Raw genomic sequence first — 17,684 nt, forward strand, 5'->3', positions numbered from 1 at the left:
GCCCTCCACCTGGGACAAGCGATCAGTACCTTGCTGCTGAAGTAGGGCTCTGGCAGGCAGTAACCGTTCATCACATTGACCAGGTTATCGAGGACACAATGAAAGACGCGATGGAGCTTCTCGCCTCGGAGAGCTGTGCTGTGGATCTGTGGTAAGGTGCCTGTGTGCAGATCGGCCTGTGGACACATCCAACAGAAAATAAAGTGCCTCCAAGCCTCCTCCCACATGGCATCAGCAAACAGAATCACACTTGCTTCTCTCTCCACCCCCCACTTTTCAACTGGGGACCCAATAGCCTCAAATGGGAGGATCTCAGGATGGAAAATCCTCTTGGACAGTCAGGATTTTTGTTGGATCTCAATGATTGCTTGCCCCTGAACCCACAAAATAAGGCCCCCAGCCTCTCTCTGATGAATTCCAGCTGATCTCAGTGTCCAGAACCAGAAACAACGAGATCTCAGAGAAAGATTCAGTTGAAGCCAGTAGATATTGCACTGGTGCCGATAACCTCTCCCCATCTCCCATAAGATGATGAGGTACTAGCATCCATTTTAGAATAGTTCCTTTTTATTTCACCATTCACGCCCACCCACCCACATCAAACCCTACTTGCCCTTAAAGACCCATGCATCTGTCCTCTACCCCAAAGATGATCGACGCACTGGCTCGCTCCCCACTTTTCCAGCTTTGCAGAGACTGTTTGTACCAGTCCCAATGCTCTTGAAACTGGGGTATCCAGGAGAGGTTCAGTTAGCTATCAGGAAGAACTCTCTCTGTCTCATGGTACTGTAAGACTTTGGAACAGTCAAGTGGCCAAAGGAAGTAGTGGGTGCAGGGAGCATAAATATGTTTGAGGAAAGGATGAGGCTTTTCCCACCCACCTATATCACCTGGAGATCAGGTGCTGAGATAACAATGAATGAGTCTGATATAAATGTCTAGATCAGATCTGAGAGAAAGGCTGTGTAGGGTTTACACTTCCTCAACTTCTTCCTTTGAGACAAAAGCCACACGGTGAAAATCTCAGCATGACATGAATTGCAACAGGGAACAGGCCCAACACCACTACTAGAAAATCAAGACAAAGCGGTAACCCCAACTAGGCAGGGTCCAGTGGCTATCTCCAGGAGCTTCCTACCTGCTGAACCCTGCTGGGATCATCCAGCTGCAGTTTAGCAATTACACAGCCAGGGTCCAGCACTGCCCCAGGGCGTTTGACATAGTGGATGCAGCCTGATTCTGCTGCCGTCAGCGTCATCACCATCTTCATCACCTGCAGCAAGAAGACAGGTTACACGCTCAGATTCCCCAATTCATTCAAGATTCATGCTTCAGCAGCTCCTTGTCTAAGCCACAGGTAATCTGACTAGCGAGGGTCTTTTGCATTCAGTAGTCACCCTGAAAGGCTTGCTGTGCAGATGCATGCTGGGAAAGAAATCCAGGCGCCCCCAAGTAAAGGGCAGAGCAAATGGTTTGGATGCACATTAGAGCAATAGGAAACCAAACTCAACCAATGGAATCTCAGCTCTTCTGGATTCTTCCACCTCCAAGAATAAGTAAAGGTTCCATGCTGAGCACTGGACTTTGAGGCAGCCTGCAACAAACTGCCACGGCTGTGATATCCTAAAGGTCAGAAATCGATGGCAGAAGCTATTTTAATATGCTGGCTGGTGGGTTTGTGCACTACTGGCTTCCGGGGGAGGGAATCAGAGTTATTGGCCAGTGTGGAGCCTATGACAAACAGAGATTTCCCTTTAGTTCAAGTGCAGGAGCCTTGTCCTTGGAGCAGAAAGATCTGGGGTCTATCTGTGCTGTTGCTGTGGAAAGTAGCACAGCAATCAACGACTGGTAGGTTCTCACCAAGCCATGACTATGTTACACTATAAAAGAGCTTGCATAAATAACATGGATCTAGAGTCTGATACGTTTCTCCTACACACTGTTCCTAATAACCACCTTAATCCCCACAATCCACTATGTACCCTCCTCTCTCAAGTCTGGTTTGATCCCCCTCCCTCATACACAGCCCCCATCTTTGCCCACTATGCCTTGGGAACTGCTTGTCCTCCCCCTCTTTGGGAGTTAAGTAACTTCCACGGGGGAAAGGAGGAGCCACGTTCAGTTTCAGCTTCCTCATTAACTCATCGGAGCAAGATGATCAATGACCAGTCAGTAAGAGCAGACATAATTCATTGCCTCGTCCTGTCACCAGGCCTGGGCCAGCCCTGCTGCAACGACCACTTAGCCCAGAGGAACAGCAAACCTTTTTCACAGCAGCTATGAGACATGGATTGTCCATCTCTCCCAGCACTGTGGTCCATTCCTCTTTGGCCAGTCCCACAGCAAGATGGCCACCGCAGTCTACATGCACTTTCTTTACCACCGGATATTGCTGGGAGGTTTTGCCTCCAACCGGTACAGTCATTAAAGCACAGGTTTCAACATTTATGCTGCTAAGCCATCTCTTCTCCACCCAGCAGCTCTTGTTTCTGCCTTCTGAGTGGACACAGACCACAAAACCAGGGGTGGGGGTGGAAAACTGAGAAAAAAACATCACAAAACATTCCAACCACCACCACCCAACCACCCCATTTTTCACCAAAGTTTCTGAGCATTTCAAAATGGTCCTGCTCAGCTCTGCTCCCAGGATTGAGCATCTCGCAGCCAGCCCAGTCCCATGTAGCTCTTTTACCTCAATTTCAGCAAAGCACTGGCCCGAGAACACATGTCCCCCATCCTCCACCACATACTGGATGAGCTTCCCAGCCGAGGGTGAGCGAAGGAGAGACGGATCGTTTTCCTTCTCAAACACGCAGGTCTTGTTACCTATGGTGATGCGGTACCTAGGGAAGAACACCTCAATGGAATGCCATGCGGAGAGTATAGGAGGGAGAAAGCCAAACCCCCCAGCCCTAGATCATAATATACAAGTAGCAATTATCTGCAGTTTAGTGGCTTGGTTCTAGAGATGAACATCTGAGTAATCAGGACTGCGGGGGTCAGGAAGGAATTACCATCTACCCATAGCATACGTACAGCATTGCTTCTTCTGAATCAGTGGGTAATTGGTCACTGTGGGAGCCTGGATGCTGGACCCAATGAACTCCCAATATGATCCGAACTGGTAAATTCTATATAAACCAAGATCGACAATACTGGAGATTGGATGTGTTAACACAAAGCTGTCAAATGGCAAACGCTCACCAAACCTCCCACATCCAAACTCCTCCAGTGCTCAGAGTGCAGCTGAGAAGAGCAGGCCACACCCTTGTGGTGAAACGAAGTGTTTCAAAAGGCATTGTGTTTAGATTTTTATAGCATCTTCCAACCCAAGTCTTTCACAGACTACTAGCCAGATTCATTAGAGTCTGCACAGAGGAGGCCCCACGCACCCCAAGGGGGTTATGTGGTATAAACTCCAGGGGATTGGAGAGCTGAAGAAATGCACTGAATCAGCACATCCGCCACCTATGCTGGCTAGACCCTATTCCCAGGCAATGCCACCAACTTCTCTCGTTGTGTTAAGCCCTCCACTCAGTGCAACTGCAGGATACCGTGCAAGGGTCTATGCAGCCATAAACCAACGAATCTGAGACTGCGCATATATAAAAAAGTCACTCGCCCAGCCTATGGAGTGGAATACGACAGCTGTTCTGTACCAGTGGCAGATTTTTAATAAGAAAGTGAAAACAAACTTTTCCAATGGAAACTGAAAGGGCATAACTGGGCAAGAAGAACATAATCACCCGAGTTGGAATTTGGCCAGCATGTGCTAGCCTCTCTTTGTTTTGCCTCCACCTCTCCCCCCCAGAAGTCACCACAAGCAGGGAAGAAACCTCCTTCCATAAAGGCTGAGGTCTCCAAACTACCATGTTAGGTGGTGTGTGGGGAACACTAAACTCCCACCTTCTTGCAGAGACCACATCTATCCACTCTATCTACCAAGGGCCTGTAGGAAACTGGTCTAGGTTGGACATTAAGAAAAAGTTCCTAACTGTCAGGGTGGTTAAACACTGGAATAAATTGCCTAGGGAGGTTGTGGAATCTCCATCTCTGGAGATATTTAAGAGTAGGTTAGATAAATGTCTATCAGGGATGGTCTAGACAGTATTTGGTCCTGCCATGCGGGCAGGGGACTGGACTCGATGACCTCTCAAGGTCCCTTCCAGTCCTAGAATCTATGAATCTATGAATCTATGTAGGCTCCCATTCAGCTCAGCGACCCACTGCTAGCAAACCAGATGGGCAACCTGGGAGTTCACCCACCTCCTACCTGGAAGGATGAGACTGCAGAGAGGCTAGAGAAGAAAGAGAATCACACTCCAAATCCTGCTTCCAGCTGCAGGCAATCCCAAATGCTTCAGATGAAAGCAAATGTCCTCCCCTACTCCTGTCCCTAATAATGCACCTACCGAGTTCTTCAGTATTGTATAGTAGTTGGGGGGATTCCTTCCTGACCCTGTGATAAGCAGCAAATAGTAAGTGACCATAAACAATCCCTATAGCGGAGATTGATACCTGTCCACTTCTTCTTTCATGTAGGTTGTGTAGCTGCTGCCATCATAGGATAAGAGCAGCCCTCCGTCACTCAATCGGTGTACCTCAACCTCCACGTAAGAGTTGTTCATGACGACCACATAGGAATTGGGAGACTGACGGGTCACCTATGGGTCCGTGAGCAAGAACATGGAGCAGCATGTAAAGGAAACATGGTAACATTGACATTATACAGGCTGGAGCACCAGGCAGGTTCCTTGGTTTCTGAACTGACTGTTACAATCAGTAATAAATGAAGATGTCTAAGGGAAATCTGGGTCACCTGACCACCAGCAGGGTGTTGCTGGGTACTGAAAAATTAATGTAAAAACAGGGGTCTTGCAGGCATCTCACTGTAAGGGAAATGTAATGGAAGGGAGGGTCTTAGAGTGGGGACACTGCATGGGAGATTGGAAACTTCTACACAAACCCACAGAAGCAGAGAAAATCTCCTTCCAGCTCTCCTTGTCTCCTTTGCCCACCACCCAGATTTTATTTTAACTTGAGCCTTTCTGTTCACAACAGTCATTGCAAAGCCAAGACAGTGCCAAGCTACACGAGATCCCTCCAACCCACAGTGGAGAAGAGTCTCCGCATTGCACTGTACCTTTAGCACGTACTTCTTTCCATCATAGATGAGTTCAACATCCACGGTGTTCAGCAGTGTATGAGCAGGCAGGACCTGACCTCTGAAAGATGGACACGGACAAAATTTTACCCTTCAGATTCTCTAAATGGCCACTGGGGGCAGGGGGTTAAACACAGCACACAAGCATTTGGAGACAGCACTGGCATGGAGATTGGACATCTAAACCTTAAACCATCCCTCCTTAGGAGAGACATCACTCTCAAACCCAACATACGTTCATTCCCATTCCACAGAGACCTGTTCTATCCCCCACCCAACCCACCTGCTTTACCGATAGTGAACGATTTGCACTGAAACATTAAACACATTTACAGAACATCTTTGTTGTGGTCAGTAACAGCCCCATGTGATTAAAAGCAGCTTTTCACTACTATGCTCCTTGGATCCCTCGTCCAGAGCTGGGGGCCCCAAACATGGGCCTGGCAAGACTGACAGCCTCATCTGGAAAAGAAGTGTCCATGTCATGTCAGACTTAGTCCCAATTAAAATGTTATGACTGGTCTCCCAAGGGCTCCCAATCCAGTTTAAAGCAAGCTAGAATGTTAGGGGGTTTCTGAGCACTGGTAGAAGGCACCTGATGAACAGCTCTGTAGACTTGGACTACAAAACAGGGACAGCACAAGATTTGGCAGTGCAAGCTTTATCCCTGCTGTCCTGCGAATGGGTCTCAATTCTGTTATCCATTCAATCCCTGGCCACTCTCCAGAGACTGCCAACAATTGGGCTAATCAGCGCCACCGGTGGTGGATTTTTTTGGAACACACTTGGACATCTGGCCATCATGCCTGAGAATGCTAAACAGCCACCAGGGCCAGAGAACAGCCATCAGATGATAACAAGTTTTAGGCATTTCTGGCCTGGGTTACATTTGGGCTACGTACAATTTGAGCTTTATACAATGTCAACAGTCTGTGACTAGTGCTAGCTGCAAAGAGTAATTTTACCTTTCCAGAGAGTGCAGGAAGTTGGAGACGCTGTTCCGGAAGCTCACGTCAGCCACATGCAGAGCCCCACACACTACCCCTAGCATGGTGTCAGGCCTCTCTGCCTATAGGGAAAGGGTATGAGATCAGTCTTTCCACATGCTCAATTCCTTCTGCTTTATCATCCCTCCATCCTGGCCTCTCCCTATTTGAGTGTGTCAGTTGTGTCATTATGGTCAGTTGCATTTGCTGTCCAAGGTAGAAAATCCCTTAAAGTTAAAATTGTTGTAATACTAATGGTAGCCATACATGAAAGCAGGCCAGTAAGCAGGTCACCTCTGTGCTAGTTTAAAGGAAACAATTTGAGTTTTATTCTCACTGGGCCAAATCCTGAAGTACTACACAAGTTTTCACTCTTGTCATTTGTTTAAAATTCCCAGTGAAGACAACAAGCCTAATTCTCAGTTACACTAATGCTCCTTTACAAGTGCTTAAGGACTCTTTATACTGCCAAAATGGGATAAAAAGGCACAGGGTAAATGAGAACTAAGCCTAATATATTTTTTTCCCCAGAGTCCTTACTAAGGACTGAGTAAATCTCTGTACTCTCTGACCAGTAAGTGCCAAGCTTTCAAGGTAATGAAATGTCTTTTCCTCCCCAATAAATCAACCCCCACTCCCCAAAGTTTATAATCTCCTGAAGCAAGTGGGTATACCTGCACTTTCTCAGCAATGAGCCTGTCCAACCAGCCAGTGTCAATGCTGTTCTGCTGGAAGCTTTCTGTCTCCAGCAGTTTAATCAAGTACTCAACCGTGGTTCGGAAATCCCCTCGGATGGACAGTTCCTTCAAAGCCACCACCATGTTTCTGAAAGGAAAAGGAATTCACAAACCGTGTCTCACTAATAGTTTGTCGTGACCTGGTAAATCTAGACAGTTACCACAAATTAACATCCCCAGTGAGTCACCTGGAAAAACAAGTTAGTCATGCCAATAGTAGATAAAGTGTGTGTGTGCATGGGAGCAAGATGCTACACATGTACTATGCCTGGGAATGAGACAACATCAGCTTCCGCCAGCATACACTTGGGATGTACCAGAGAAACTCATTTGGTGCTTTGGCCTTTCTGATTTTGTCGCTTTTCTTTTCTACTCATCCTTCATCCTGGCTTGATCGTCATTGCTGAAGATCTTGGTAAATGTGGTTTCAGTGGAGTGAAAAGACCAAAAGCCAGATTGGAGTGTGGCATTGAGTCTGCATACGGTTTCCTCTACTGATTTTACTTCAAAATCTACTCTTCCTACTGGACATTTGCTAAAACTGTATTCTTCACATCCACACCTCTCAACTGTACCTGATTAAAAAGGTACTTCATCCACATTAGTACCAAATTTACCATTGTCCCATACAAACCTGGCATTATCCCACTGATTATTATTGGCAATAGTCAATGCTGAATAATGAAAGTGACATTATGCTCTATACATTTTTACCTTTCAATCTGGTTGGTTGTGAGAGAGACAAACTTCCAGGTCTCAAAGGATCTTTAGGTTATGAGACCCAACTTAAACCGAATGGAAGGGTGAGTTCTACTCCCTTTCATGCTTACCATAACCCACAGAAAAACATTTCTGCACGAAAAGCTCATAATATGACAGCTCTACTGGAAATTAAATATATTCAGCATGTATAGGATACTATTGGGCAGATGTTTAGTAATGTTCCGTTTAACCCTTTAGAGAGAGCCAGCCTGTATGGTACATGTTCTCCACACTTTCATTCAGCTAAAAGTCAGGAAAATGTCCGCCCTCTATGAATATTTATAAAATATTAAAACATTGGTAAACTTTTTCATATATATTTATATTAAATAGGTCTTGCAGAACTTAAGTAGGAGGTTCGATTTGCGCACCAACTCTGTATGTGGTACTCATCAACTATGGGGGTCTTAAACTTAGAGGATAAAACATTTGTAGGCAGCAAGAGCTTCTTAACAGAACACCACTTACAACAGGAAATTGAAAAGGTGACAAACAACAAGGTGTAAACAGAAAAGCTACCATGCTTGGGATTCAAACCTAGTCCTATGACCCTGGGTGTGCAGCCCTCCCCTTCCCCAAGGCATTCTCTTCCCACTATCTCCTAAGCAGCCACTCTTATAGAGGAAGCTGAGTTAGATTTAACTCCTTGTTCATTGGCAACTAAATTACCGCTGTCACAAGGGATTACAGATCCCTTCCAAGAGGCTAGGTTTGCATACAAAACCAAAGTCACACATGGAGTTTATGGGGGTTCCACATGAGGCACTTGTAGGACCAGGCCCTCTATAGAGCACCGAGGAGGGTTTTCACAGTGAGCTAGTTCCATATTCTAACCACTTTCCTGGCTACTTACGAGATGGCCTCCTCACGGTTCTCTCCCCAAGAGAAGCAGTGACCAAACTGAGAGTCAGCAAATTCGTGAAGCCCCCCTGCAGCAGCGACACTGAAATAGCCCCAGACGTTCTTATTGCTGCGGAAATTCAGTTCCTGGACTGTTCCAGAGCTGGGCTTAAAACCCTACAAGGAAATATATTAAATGGTTACGCACCCCAAAGGAAAAGTAAATGTTCCAGGAGTAGTATGCACTCGTCAAAAAACCACACACACAACTGGGAGTTGTTTAGGCTATAGAGATTAGCAGCGCCTCCCAGTACTGGGATATCACATGCTAGGTAAGGTCAGACTGCATCCACATTGGGTAGGAGACCTCCAAGATAAACCCAAGTGTTGTAGGAAGTGATGTAAAAGATTCAATACCAATGCAACAGCATGGGTCTAAGGAGTGCTGCGATGCAAGAGATGCCATCCTTGAGAAATGACAGGAAACCAAGGTCCTATCCAAGGTCTTTGTGGTCATTAACCTCTTAAATGTTAACCAGCTACGGTGCACACGGACATACTTTGTGTGAGAGAGCAAACAGTTCAGGAGCGACGGAATTCAAGATCCTGATTGGGGGATGGGGAAGGTTTCATCATACTATATAATACTCTCTCTATGGCTAACTTCAACCAAAAAAAGGATTCCTCTCTCAGCTCACTTGAATTTGGTATAGAAAGTTCTGGGTTTGATCCTTGCTGATGACTGTGCGTGCAGGACCATGGTTCGTTAGAATAACATACCAATACTATAGAAATAACTGAAACGCTAAGTGGAGCTTTTACCTCATCTGGATTTTCACTGGTGATACGAGCAGCGATCACATGGCCCCGTGGACAGGGGACGTGGGCTGAGTTCTCGAAGTCAATGGGTACATCTCCCCAAGGAGACACGCCATACATTACTCGGATATCTTTGATCCTATGGAGGGGAATCCCCATGGCAATCTATAGGAGAATATAAAATATAGTTAGCTAAGTTTTACTTCTCACGTAAGTTCCACTTCCCTTAACCTTCACAGGTTCATTACACCCATCTTCAGTGGTGGCTAGACATTGGTTGTATATACTACTGTGATTCCTGGGCTTTCTTTCCAGGCGTGATGTCACAATTCTTTACCTCAGGATGCACCCAATAATAATGTTTTGCACCTCTTCACCTGTCCATCTCAAAGTGCTTCATGAAGATGGATGACTGTCATCTTTGTTTTACAGAAGGGGAAACAGATTCAGAAAGGAAATAATTTGCCCAAGCTGACACGGCGAGTCAATGAAACAGCTGGGAATGGAATTCAGATGACCTGACTCCCTGTCCTATACATAAGGCTACCCTATCTGAACTATACACATTTCATCGGAATCTGTAATACAGTCAAGACAGAGAACATGCTCTTCGTGTAAATCCAACATGCTCCAACTGAAGCCAGAGGGCTAAATCTGGCTGGCAGAATCGCAAAACACAGGGCTTGTGGCTGCTCACTTCCAGTAACTGCAGATTGAGGACAAAGTTAATTAACTGTGGTGTCTTCCTGCCAGTGGAGTCAAACAAACACTTACTGTTTATCTACCAGGGAAGAGATAGGTAAGAAAAACAGCAAGGAGCATTTATTAAAATGTATATGCAACTATGGATTCTGGCACGTTACCATCATGGCCCTAACTGTGTCACTAAATTTGAGCATGGCTGCATGCGGAACAATTACTACAAACGTATGAAGACAGAGAAGCTGGCCTGATCGGCGTAAGTTTCAGCATCCTGAGCTGCTCCTTTTGGGCAAAAGGATGCTTGACTTTGAAAGCCAATGACGTACAATTGTTTTTCCAGGTAATCTTCCACACCTGCGCATCTCTGGGCATTCCGGCATGTGAAACAAAAAAGCCTCCCTTATAAGTCAGGAATTTTTACCAGGAGCTGCAGGAATACATCTTACTGCCTTTAAAAAAACCACACTAAGGATGCCAGGAATTACCAGATTCACTGGGCAGTCTGGAGAAAGGCCTTGCAACGGCTCCTATTTCTGGGAAGCCAGGGAATCGGTACCAAGAAGCTCTGTGTTGTCACATGCTGTGCACGTGAACCAGTTGGTTTATTGTATAGAAGCTTGTTGAGTATTTGGATGAGGAATGTAACAATTCCACTTTGGGGGATATTAAATATCAATGATGGTGTTACCGGATAATGTTGCCAACAATTTAAATATTTCTTAATTGGACATAAACAGTAATTTGAGGGGGCACTACTGGGTTCAAATTATTAAAGACAAATTTTCTTATTAGTGTTGCATTTAATAGTTCTCTTGTTAATAAGCCAAGCCTTCTGCTTTCCCTGTCATATCAGTGACTTGATCAACTAACTTATACGTGATTCATCTGTAAGAACACTGTGGAGCTGAACACTGTTTGTGACCCAGACAGGAGCCCCCCCACTCAGATTCCAGTGGAACCGGTTATTTGTGCTCAGACCTCTCCAACACCCCATGCTTTGAATACCTTTAAATGCCTCCACAGGTATGAAGCCTGTGTTGACTCACCTGTAACTGTGCTGCAGGCAGGTTGACGTCAGCCACCATCTCTGTGCAGGGGTGCTCCACCTGCAGCCGGGGATTCAGCTCCAGGAAGTAGAAGCTGCCATCCTGGCTGTAGAGGTATTCCACTGTCCCGGCACTCACATACCCCACCATCTTGGCGAGCTTCACTGCACACTAGGAGATGAGATAGAGAAAATGTTTAGCCCATATATATCATGGTCAACCATCACTTTCATTCCACCCACCCCATCCACATCACACTTTCTTACTGGAATTCTAGAATGGCCATTTGCTATCCCTGTAGAATTTATACAGTTGGAATCTGTCAACCCGCTATTCCTCTCTGTGAATGTGTCAATACAAATTCAAAACATCACTGACCACTTAGGGGAACTAAACATCATATGTCACAAAAATGTTTTAAGTCACATGGGCCTCTTTCTGAAAAATGGATTATGCTTGGTGGACCACGGGCTGGGGTGGGGAAGTATACACACCCCATATATAACAAACCCACAACCACACAACTACAGAGCCAAGCATTCAGAGATCTCAAAGAGTTTGACAAGTTTTTCAGACACATTCACATGCTGTATACTCAGGGATCATTTCTCCACTATTGAAATGCAGCCACTTCTGGGATGGAACTCTGCAGTTGTTTGACAGCACACATAAACAGTTCTGGAAACATGAGTGCTAATCTGTACATACTAAGATTGCAACACTGGACCCTGTGTTGCTATTTGAAGAGACTGTCACCATTCTTGGTTTTTTGGAATGTCAGAGAACTGGCTCCTTCTGCAGGCAGAGGATCACTTTTCTTCACAAAAGGCAGGGAAAGTGGAATTCACAGAACCACACACACCTGTTCCATATGCTCAAACACCACTGAGGTAGCAATAGTTGCAGGAGCCTCTTCGATGATCTTCTGGTGCCTGCGCTGCACTGAGCAGTCACGGCCAAAAAGGGAGATGGCATTGCCGTACTGATCCGCAAGGATCTGCACCTCCAGGTGGCGAGACTGCTTGGCTAGTCTCATCACAAAGATCGGTGAGCCTGGCACTTCAGCTTGAACCTACAACAGAGACAACATAATGCAAACCAACTCTCCCTCCTATTCTGATACAAAGTCAGGCTCCTTCTTCAACTGCCTTTCTATAAGAGGCTGTTAATACTGTAGAGTACTGGCACAGAGTCTCACCTGTATGATCAAATGTTAGAAATTTGAATGCTCTGCATTTCTATTTCCATCTGAGAAACTCAAAGCACTTTACAAACATTAAAGAACGAACCCTACAGATGGAGAAATGGAAGCACAGATGAAGTAAGTAACTTGCCCAAGGTCACAAAGAAAGTCAGTGGCACAGCTGGGAATACCACTAGATCCCAGAAATCTGATTCCCAATCTTGTACTATTGCGACCAGACCACCATGCCGCCCTTTTAAGCTCTAGCCCCAGGAAATAATATTAAAGGTGCAGAATCAACAGTCTCATCAAATCTTATAGGAGCATTCTGAATGAAGAGTGTCACATAGCGATTTTCAAGTTAAACAGAACATTTAAGCATCTCAGTGCTGCCTAACACAGCAGGTATATGCCGGTATGCCCATGGTCTATTGGATCCTGATGGAAGTGCTGTCCTGCCAATGGCATGGTGATAGGTGAAAGAACACCGCTGCCATCTGTTACAGCATGAAAACTACAAGGGAACACAGCAGTGAAGCATTTGAACTGAGACACCAATCTAGAATGGCTAATGCAGCACATACTAACCCCAGAGCACTGAGTGCAATTAAAAAAAACACTCCACATAAATTGAGACATGAGGTTCCTGTGGAAGCCTAGGGCATTTTCTGGGGAAAGAAAATGACTAGAATTTGTCCTGGGCCATTCATTGCTGGAATTACCTGTGCTCCAGTGGTGTATAATTACAGTACAACCTCCATTATCTAAACCTCACTTATCCACAAGTCCCCATTATCTGAAACAGGGACACACTCCTCAGCATCTGTTAATTACATTTGGAATTCCCTCTATTACCAGAAACCACAGCAATCATACTCAGCACCACCCATGATATTTGGTTAACTGGTGTTGTATTGGAGTTACTATAGTCTTCACAGATATAGGGGCATTCTAGTGATATAATCATGGCGATAAAGCAAAGTTTGGCAAGACCCCCCAACAGTTCATCGCAGCAAGACACGTGTTGATGGATAATACAGTGCTTTTATGTCCCTTAACGTTCCCTGATAAACTCTTGCTGAACTGTGCAGAACATCTACGGTGACCTCCACACTAGAAACAAGACCGCACAAATGAATGGGAAGAGAGTTACCTGTCTAAAGAGGTTGGGGAAGTCATCTGCATTGTTAACTTTCCTGATTCCTTTTCCTCCTCCTCCTTCAGAGGCCTTGATCATGACTGGGTAGCCAACTTTTTCAGCTGCCTGAAGATGGAAAGAGAAAAGGATTAAGTACAAAAGCCGTTGAGCAGCCTATGAAACAAGTTAGGGATTTCATTCTTTTTCATAGTTTCAAAGTTTAGGGTCAGAAGGGCTCACTGGATCAGTTAATCGGACCTCCTGCATATCACAGGCACTTATGATAACCCCAATAACTTCAGTTAAACTAAAGCACTCTAGTCTTCAGGAGATTAAACTGTTGTCTACCACAGTCACAGAAGGAGAGAGACTGCGGCACTCAGACCTCTTCTAGTTCTACAAAGTTTCCATAGAAGGAAATAAAGAAGGGTTTAAAGGAGGAGTGAGCAAACCAGTTTAATTAAAAAGAAAGGCAGACATTCTCTGAACATTGATCCAGAAATGAAATGGAGACCTCGCTGCAGTACAGTTTTGTACCCATCTGCCCTTCCTTGCTCCTAATTTTCATGCACCTGTGCACTTTTGCTTCTGGTCCTACCCAGGAGGTAGAATACCAGATATCTTGCATGACAGACTCTTGTTCAGAGGATTTTCAAGCCCCAGTTTTGCTGAACTGAGAAGTTTGGCTAAGCTTTAAATTCCTATAGGGAATCAAACCCCCAGACTCTTGAGGTGTGTACCCATCACTGGCTTACGTAGTTCTTTCTGAAGTGGGCCAAACCAAAGACGCCCAAGTAGTATCCACCTACCAGCAACCCGTCATCCACATCTTTCACGTAGCCTTTTTCATACAGCTCCTGGGGCACATTTAAGATGCGCTTCTGAGGGTCATTCTCCTGCCAGTCCACTCGGAGGCCTAAAATACAAACAACATCCCCGGGGTAATGGAACACTGCACCTTTCGCACGCATCACCTTGTCATTCCCCTATAAGTCTCGAGAGGGCATTTTGGTTCTAGGTGCAGCAATAGAAACAAAAAATAGGAGACAAAGGAAGGAGGAGCTTTGGGATGTGGGGAACCAGTTGCCAGACTGAAAGTCCTAGAAAGTGAAGTCCTTTCTCCACAGAACAGGTATAACGAAAGAAGTATCAGCACCAGCATCTCAAGCCTAAACTGGAGGGAGAAACAGCCCAGACTTTATGAGCTCTTTGAAATCGAAAAGGCAGCTTCACCCTGGTTACATGCCCCATGAGTAGGCCATGTATGCTAAGTACAGGTAGCAGGAGCATGAGGGACTGACAGAGTTACAATTAAAATGAACAAAAGTTCAGCTTTTTAAAACATGGATATTTGGCCAAACGTATCTAAGGTATATTCTGCAGTCACGGTCTACACCTTGGGTCGCACAGGAATTGTTATGCCCATAGAATCACACATAGCACGTGGGCCATCTTCATAGGAGATTTTTCAATTTCTTTATGGTACAAACAAGGATCAATTTCTTACCACTGCCGCTCCATGGGAGAGTTGGGATGCCTGCGGTTTGGGCCACTATCGAGGATGCAATTTTATCTCCTAAAGCCCACATAGCCTGGCTTGGGGGCCCTGCAATAAACAAATAAGACCCACGAGGGAGATTACTCAGAGAAATCAGGCACCAAGGAAGATCCAACAGGGCACAGTCTAGGTTATGTTATGATGGGTAAGAAAATACTCTGCTAATGACTGTCTCTTGGAATGAATACTATGGGCCGGATCATGGTGTGTTGTAAATCAGCATTGCTCTGTTGAAGCCAATGGAGCTGTCAATTTACATCAGCCAAGGATTAAAAAAACATTCAAAATGTACTGTATTGCAGGTTCTCTGAGAAGGAAAAGTTAAACACTACAGTAACGAAACCTGATGGCACTTCACGGCAGCAGATGTATGGGCATATACATGCTATTGAAGGAGAACAACTTCCAAGAACCACTACCCTCACACATACTCTCCTCCAGCAGGGTCTGGCATCTACTTGATCAGTCAATTCCCATTAGCGTAACTGATATGAGGTGCATACCTCAAGACTCTTTTCTAGCATGGTAATTCAGTTTCCCATTTAAAGCTCAGTTCTGCACACCTTACACAGGCAGAACTTGTACTGACTTTACTAGGAGTTGTGTTTGCATGGGATTGCACCATGTGACTGATAAGAGTTAAGTTAGAGGTGGGCTTATTGTCAAACTTCACATCCAGACTTCCCTGAAGTTCAAAAAGGTGTTCTCTGTGGTTTTGTTTCAGATTATTAGAGAGAAAAGACCAGTCCCAAAGTTCAGAACTGGGTATAAACATCCCTAAAGTAGAGGGCTGGGATGAACGTGTTCAGATCAGGACTTTTAGTCTGGGTACTTGGATCCAAAGTTTTACCCAATTTTCAAATCCTAAAATAAATATCATATAGTCCGTCACATAATGTGACTTCTAGGATATGCACTACATTGCACCAAACAGTCAGGCAATGAGTTATCTGTAATGTTGACTAGAATGCAAAAGCCACCTACACTCTGGTCTCAACTCCACTTCTTCAACAAACCCTTATTACAAACTCAGTCTTTAAATTAACAGAGATTTTTTTTCCCCTTTTTTTTCTACTTTAACAGCAATGTTTTCTAACCTCCTATCTCAACCTGCACCTGACACATCATCTGCAGAATGGAGCGGTGTTGGAAAACCCACCTATCCCTGAACCAGAGAACCTGACAGTTTTTAAGAAGTTCAGTTCAAGACACATGAAAGATTTATTTTCTCCCAGCAGTTGTCCGGAATAAAGAGAAAACTATAAATTTGAAGAACCAGCATTAGAGGTGGGCATGAACTGAAACCAAGCACCCCTACACTTTGGCAAATTCCAGATCCAACTTAATCAGCTCAGGCCTTTCCCTAATAAAAACCAGCTACAGGTTGATAGGAGCCACAGAAGGTCCTCTGTAGATGGCAAGTTCTATGGATCTGCATGGCAATAAATGAAGTGATGAGGTTGTATAGCACTTGCGTCTCCCAATCTTAGTCCTTGTACTGACCAAAATCTTCTCTAATCCAACAGAGTGTAATCCAGCCTTTTCTTGGGGCCTTCAATGAATAGGTCTAGACTACATCATTAGGCAGTGTGTTCCATCCCCCAAGGTGTACTCTGTCAGTCTTGCATGGGTAAGCTTTAGATTGTTGCTCTTCATTTTAGGTCCTGGATTTTCCATCTCTCCAAGACCACGTTTATAACTGAGTAGACAGTACTGGGCTGTGAGAAACTGCAGGTCAAAAAGAAATGTCCTTACCCATGAAGGCAATTCCATTTTTGTGGAGAAGTTCTGGTAGTTTGGGGTTCTCGGAGGCATGCCCCCAGCCAGCCCACACTGCCTGGAGAGGAATACAAGGCAATTCATTCCTTACAGTTGCAAAAGCAGTCAGCAAACAATCAATCAATCAATCGAGTGGCTGCTCTGAGCCTTTCCTTTTCTCACTGAACAAGTTTCAATCCCACATCATTCACACACCAGACAGGATACCAGGCATAATTCAGACAGTGCACTGCATCTCAAAGACAAGTCCCCAGAGAATGACATGACAAGGAACTTTGGAAGATGATTTAAGGGCAGAGTTGTGCTAAATACCTGCTCAAGTATTTACATCTGGAAAATCAGCCCCATTTCACTGCTCAGCACCTTCATTGTTCCAAACAACCTGCTCGTTTTCCCCAGACCATTTCTCTGACCTTACTTTCCTCAGATGTGGCTCATTATTCACGGACAGGAAAGACTGCTTGATTTTGCCTTTTAATTCTAAATTTGATCTTTGCTCCTTCTCACCTGCACTGGAATTCGTTTAGCAATATCAAGAATGAGTTCCACATTTGCATAGTTATTGTTGTTTGTTCCTCCTGGCACTGGGACATAGTGGTCTGCCATTTTAATGTACTCTGCGGACACAAAGGGAGTCACATTTAGGACACATCCAACCGGCAACGTTCAGCCTTAAACCCTAAACAGTTTGCAGTTCTTACTTCCATCGACTCAAGAAGCACTCGGGATTTGTCGTAATAATAAGCACAAATACACCAATACACACATTTTACAGAGCGATTTTATCTTCCAAGCATTTCACAGATGATGATAATCAATTTATCAATCATTTAAGCCTCCAAGCATCCCTGTGAAGTAGTTCAGTATTAAACCCCCCCCCCCCCCAATTTAAAGGGGAGTGCCGAGGCTAAGTGTTTTGGCTGAGGTCACACAGCAAGTCATTGGCAGAGCCAGGAATTGCATCCAGGAA

The 17,684-nt window shown here is 45.0% G+C and overlaps 1 protein-coding gene across 3 annotated transcripts in view; it reads right to left on the minus strand.

Moving 5' to 3' along the window:
• Nucleotides 1–17,684, minus strand: part of ACACA (acetyl-CoA carboxylase alpha) — a 183,284-nt gene that overhangs the window by 143,079 nt on the left and 22,521 nt on the right. For all 3 annotated transcript variants that reach the window (XM_065418240.1, XM_065418238.1, XM_065418237.1), the window contains exons 4-19: nucleotides 17,222–17,331; nucleotides 16,691–16,772; nucleotides 14,885–14,983; nucleotides 14,187–14,293; nucleotides 13,393–13,503; nucleotides 11,919–12,128; nucleotides 11,057–11,227; nucleotides 9,312–9,473; nucleotides 8,503–8,666; nucleotides 6,825–6,975; nucleotides 6,130–6,233; nucleotides 5,144–5,225; nucleotides 4,519–4,664; nucleotides 2,693–2,843; nucleotides 1,139–1,273; nucleotides 30–176 (exon numbers count right to left, since the gene is read on the minus strand). In XM_065418240.1, coding sequence (XP_065274312.1) covers nucleotides 30–176; nucleotides 1,139–1,273; nucleotides 2,693–2,843; nucleotides 4,519–4,664; nucleotides 5,144–5,225; nucleotides 6,130–6,233; nucleotides 6,825–6,975; nucleotides 8,503–8,666; nucleotides 9,312–9,473; nucleotides 11,057–11,227; nucleotides 11,919–12,128; nucleotides 13,393–13,503; nucleotides 14,187–14,293; nucleotides 14,885–14,983; nucleotides 16,691–16,772; nucleotides 17,222–17,331 — 2,132 coding nt within the window. The remainder of the gene's footprint in view (nucleotides 1–29; nucleotides 177–1,138; nucleotides 1,274–2,692; nucleotides 2,844–4,518; nucleotides 4,665–5,143; nucleotides 5,226–6,129; nucleotides 6,234–6,824; nucleotides 6,976–8,502; nucleotides 8,667–9,311; nucleotides 9,474–11,056; nucleotides 11,228–11,918; nucleotides 12,129–13,392; nucleotides 13,504–14,186; nucleotides 14,294–14,884; nucleotides 14,984–16,690; nucleotides 16,773–17,221; nucleotides 17,332–17,684) is intronic.

The sequence above is a fragment of the Emys orbicularis genome, chromosome 17 (genome assembly GCF_028017835.1).
Source record: "Emys orbicularis isolate rEmyOrb1 chromosome 17, rEmyOrb1.hap1, whole genome shotgun sequence".
Lineage (NCBI taxonomy): Eukaryota > Metazoa > Chordata > Testudines > Emydidae > Emys > Emys orbicularis.